Here is a 4970-nt window from a genome sequence, read left to right as displayed (position 1 = left end):
TTCAGGAGTCTTGGGGGAGGGCAAAACGACCAACATAGAGGACACACGAGAGTGAAATACTGTTATAATTTTAATTCGATTATTTAGGTTATATTGGATTAGTTGTCAATTGAAACGGATGTATTTATGAGGAACAGTGGGTGGTCTATGATGAGAAGTTGGTCAATGTGAAATTGCTCAGTTCTTTGAAATATTTACAGTTTGGAAAGAGGAGCAGAACTCTGAGAATTTTAGGTGACAGAATAAAATATTTGAAATGCCTTGAAGAGTTTTATTTAGGGTTCTGTTATCTGGGCCGCAGTGGGGTGAAGTGTGGTAATGATTCTAGGGGTCCACACGTCCAAGAGAGGCCCACAAAAATTTCTAAACTGTATTTTTTTAAAGGGGCCCAAAGCAATATACGGTCAGGGGTCCAGAAGACTTTGCTACAGCCCTGCTTGTTAGATTTTCAAACACTGTCTCCCTAACACAAATGATAAATTACCAATAGTTGTAAAATCAGGATTTTAAGCAGGATATTGTGCATTTAAAATAATTATTGCGGGTTCAATACAAGCTACGCTTAGTGGACCGCATTTGTGGCATAATGCTGATTACCACAAAATTCATTTATTTTAATCTCTCCTTTAAAATAAAAATAAATTGAGGTTACATTGAGGCTCTTACAATGGAAGTGAATGGGGCCAATTTTTGGAGGGTTTAAAGCTGTGAAGCATGTTTAATTTTATAAAAGCACTTACATCAATTATTCTGTTAAAACCCCAGAATTATTTGAGCTGAAAAGTTATTTAAATCATAGTTCTTGTGGGATGACAGTGCATACTATGGCATTACGCTACAAAGTTGTATAATTAGATGTAACTTTACACAGAAAAGGTTAGAAATCAATTTTATTTCACTAAAACCATGTTAACACATGTATTGTTTATATTTTGTGACTGTACTTTCAGTTTACACATTGGCCCCATATTTACTTTCATTGTAAGCGCCACACTGAAACCCAGATTTTTGCTTTTGTTTCTGAAGAAAAGGATGGAAAAAAAGAAATCATGCCCAATTATGACAATAAAAATCTTGCTAAGACTGCCAAATAAATTGCCAGGATTGAGAGAAACTTGGTTTTAAAGTGCATTTTTTTGTAATATATGAAAAAACAAAGCAATAAGGTGAGTAATTGTGCTTCTCATGATTTTGTCTTTTACAGTTGAATACAAAATACCGCAAGATTTATTTTGGGAGATATAATATATTGCATCATCCCACGACTAATAGTGATGTTTGTAAACCTCCAGTAACATGGCTGTGTCAACGAGGACTTTTAAGAGGTGCCTTTGTGCACTTCATGGAAATGTAAAAATTACTTGCACAAATGTTTACATAATTTGTTCTGACTTTTAAAAGCAAATAGGTCTCTCTAGAGCTTTGAGCTTTAAGACAGAGGGTAACCTGACCAGAGTGTTGTTCTGTAATGTATTTTAAGAGACATTTATCAGTAATAGGGTCTCGGTATGTGTTAGATATAAATATTACTGAAACTGAATCTCTTGCATACAGCAACTTTTTTTAAATACTGTAGCAGAATTATGGTAAATACAAACAAATGGAAACACATTAATACTCATCATGGCAGTGTAACAACTGTTCGTGAACTAAATTTACTACTATGTAAAAGAACACACAATAGTTACACTTCATGTTCAACAGACTAATGCCAATGTCATAAAAGCACAGTATGAGGTTGTGCGAATGAATTAAATTAGAATTAGAAATGACATGGATGAGGACTAACAGACCAGTGAAAGGGTACTTCTACATTTATAATTGAAAAATTAGGTGAGAAAGAAATGAGATTTGAGATTTACCTAAAAAACAATTGTTTTGTGGATTGTTTTGCATTTTCTTTTTCAACTGGGTTTTTCAGATTTCCTTTAGTAATTGCACCATCTAACATGCATTAGTTACTTTCTGGCAAGCAATTAAAAGAACATTTTGAAATATTTATTTATTTTCCACTTATGTCTATGTGATGTTGAATTTTGCCCTGTATCTGGTCAAGCAGCTTATCACTATTGATTAACCAAACTCTCAAAACAATGTTTTTCATTAGTTTCAGGATTGAACTAGTTTAGGTACAATAAGCCTGGAGTGTAAGTCTTACTGCATATCCAAATAAAAGGACCAAGGAGACTATATAATGTGAAGAAAATGACAGAGAGCCCAAGAGAGCAGAGCAGACAGCACAGACTTAAGCAAGAAAATTAAAAAAAGAAGTAAAGTACAAATGATGGCTCGATTCCTTCAAGGTTCTAGACTATACTTTGCAGGTAAGAGTGTCATGTGTGTTGTTAGTGAGGTATCCGACTTCAGGGGTTTTATACCCTATTCTTATCTTTCTCATTCTAACCTTTCCCTACTACGTTTTTTTTTTTTTTTTCATTTTTTCTCACCTGCTTCCCTTTTTACATCTTCTTTTTCATATGTTTCTATTCTCAAGCTTTGGGGACTTAAGCTCCCTCTACCTGCATACTTAATTGCCCTTTTCTCGTGTTTAATGCCAGTTTTTCCTTTTCTCTTTATCTTTCAGTGACTGTTTTGATGTGCGCGTTTGTCTCCATCAATGGTGTTGGTCTGAACGATTTACTGGAGAGAGCTTCTCAACTTTCAGACAAACTGCACTCCCTTAGCACCTCTCTCACCAATGACCTGGTCAGCGCCAAACCCTCTCATTATAAACTTCCATGTGTGTGTGGTGTGACATGCCTGCAGTTCCAGGCCCATGGGAGAAGCTCTGTGTGCTCTATGTGACTTCAGTTTAATTTAATTACACATTTATTTAATTGATATGGGATTCATGGCTAAATGCAAGCCAGATTAATGCCTAAGAGGGCATCTCTTTTGAATTGTTGGATCATTGGATGTTAATCTCTCATTTTGTATTGATTCAAATTTCCCTAAATATCTGTTCACCTTTTTCTTCCACAGGATTCTCACTTTACTCCAATTGGAAGGATGATGATGCCTCGTCCGTCAATGTGCCACACATCCTCCCTTCAAATTCCCAATGACAAAGACCAAGCCCTAAGAGTGCCAGTAAGGACTATATGGCATCCATCTTCATCTCAATTCCCTCTTCCTTTGCCTATATCATCTTAAAGGGATAGTTCACCCAAAAATTACAATTCTGTCAACATAATGAATTCACCACCCACCAGAATGACATGTCTGGTACAAAATGAGGGCTAGTAAATAATGGCAGCATAGTGATACAGTTAAACATAGTACACTGCAAGTTTTAACTCTTGAACTAGTAAACGTTATCATGTTTGCCCGTTTTTTTCCCCAACTCTCTCTTGTGGTGACTTATGTAATTGCAGGCAAAACAATAATAATAAAAAAGGTTATATGCATTATGTTCAATGTTATGGATAAAACATTTGCACAAAAATGTGTTATTATCTCTGTTAAAGGATGGATTGTGCTGTTTATAATGTGGGATGGTGAAGTAAGTTTTATCTGCTTCTACAGGTGGATGAATTGCTGGCTTTGACCCGGTCACTACTGCTGGCATGGTCCGATCCTCTTGCTCTTCTCTCATCTGAGGCATCCAGCCTGGCACATCCACAACACAGCACCATTAAGAGCAAAACCAGGGAGCTACAGGACAACATCAACAGTCTGGGAGCAGGTTTGGAGCGCCTCGTTCACAAGGTTGGTCTGTTTATTAGATTGTGTGCAATAAAATGATTGTTCACAGCATATATATTGTTAATATTATTTGTAAGATGATAACATGAAGCAAATTTGAATGATTTTTGGAAAAATTATAGAAAAAGGAAATCTGAAATCACCTTAAGCAGTGTTAATCTAGAAATTTTCCCACTAGATGTCCTTCTTTCTCATCATGTCCCTGACTTTTAATTTTGACCTCTCTATAGATGGGCTCATCTTCAGAGAACCTATCCGATCTCCCTTTTTTAATTAACAACCTGGGCCAGGATAAAACCTCTCGCCTTGTCAACTTTCATTTCCTCCTGTCCTGCTTCCGCAGGGACTCCCACAAAATTGACAGTTTCCTCAAAGTTCTCCGCTGCCGAGCAGCCAAGAAGAGACCCGAGATGTGTTAAGAATGTCTCTTCCCATTATAAAGAGTGATTTGGAATTTGTATTTATGATACCATATGGCAAACTATGCTTTCTATTTGTTTCTAAGCCATAGATATTGACTTACTTTTCCATATACTTTAATAAATAACTGAGATAATGTGGCAGAAGATTTCTCTGTCTACAAAGATTGAATAAAAAATGGTCAGGTCAGATCTATAGTATGCTCATTTAATGCACAATGTAACATCTCAGATAACTCTTTGTACACCAATCAGCTACAACATTTAAACCACCTGCCTAATATTGTGTAGGTCCCCTCATGCCACCAAAACAGCACCAACTCGCATCTCAGAATAGCTTTCTGAGATGCTATACTTCTCACCACAATTATACAGAGTGGTTATCTGAGTTACCGTAGACTTTGTCAGTTCAAACCATTCTGGCCATTCTCTGTTAACCTCTCTCATCAACAAGGCTTTTATTGGTTTTTGGCACCATTATGAGTAAATTCTAGAGACTGTTGTGTGGAGATCAGCCGTTACAGAAATACTTGAACCAGCCCATTTGGCTATTCTGTGATGTGGGGTTGGTGCTGTTTTGGTGGTCCGAGGGGGACCTACACAATATTAAGCAGGTGGATGATTGGTGTATGACACAGGGCTACATTAAAATGTTTGACCGTAGCTTAATGCAATGCTTGTATATTAGGTTAACCTAAATGTATTTGTTGAGGAGATGATGTACTATGTTTTTCTTTTACTTTAATATTTAAAATATCATGCAGATATACTGACTCGTGAATACTCTATTTTACACACACATGGAAAAGATTAATAAATACAGAGCTCCTGTCATATTTATTGGAC

The 4970-nt window shown here is 36.4% G+C and overlaps 1 protein-coding gene across 1 annotated transcript; it reads left to right on the top strand.

The window, feature by feature from the left end:
• Nucleotides 1–2284: 2284 nt before the first annotated feature.
• LOC127647686 (prolactin-like) lies at nt 2285–4124 on the top strand. The gene is made up of 5 exons (XM_052132099.1): nt 2285–2324; nt 2585–2706; nt 2983–3090; nt 3526–3708; nt 3936–4124. The coding sequence occupies exons 1-5, from the start codon at nt 2285–2287 to the stop codon at nt 4122–4124; spliced, it is 642 nt and encodes a 213-aa protein (XP_051988059.1).
• Nucleotides 4125–4970: the final 846 nt, after the last annotated feature.

The sequence above is a fragment of the Xyrauchen texanus genome, chromosome 8 (genome assembly GCF_025860055.1).
Source record: "Xyrauchen texanus isolate HMW12.3.18 chromosome 8, RBS_HiC_50CHRs, whole genome shotgun sequence".
NCBI classification, from domain to species: Eukaryota; Metazoa; Chordata; class Actinopteri; order Cypriniformes; family Catostomidae; genus Xyrauchen; species Xyrauchen texanus.
This window is presented reverse-complemented; position numbering and strand designations above follow the sequence as displayed.

Excerpts from the sequence above, each read along its gene's own strand:
- LOC127647686 (XM_052132099.1), top strand. The coding sequence starts at position 2,285 with ATGGCTCGATTCCTTCAAGGTTCTAGACTATACTTTGCAG. Across the intron at positions 2,325-2,584 it reads TTCTAGACTATACTTTGCAG|TGACTGTTTTGATGTGCGCG; the intron begins GTAAGAGTGTCA and ends TTTATCTTTCAG. Across the intron at positions 3,709-3,935 it reads TGGAGCGCCTCGTTCACAAG|ATGGGCTCATCTTCAGAGAA; the intron begins GTTGGTCTGTTT and ends ACCTCTCTATAG.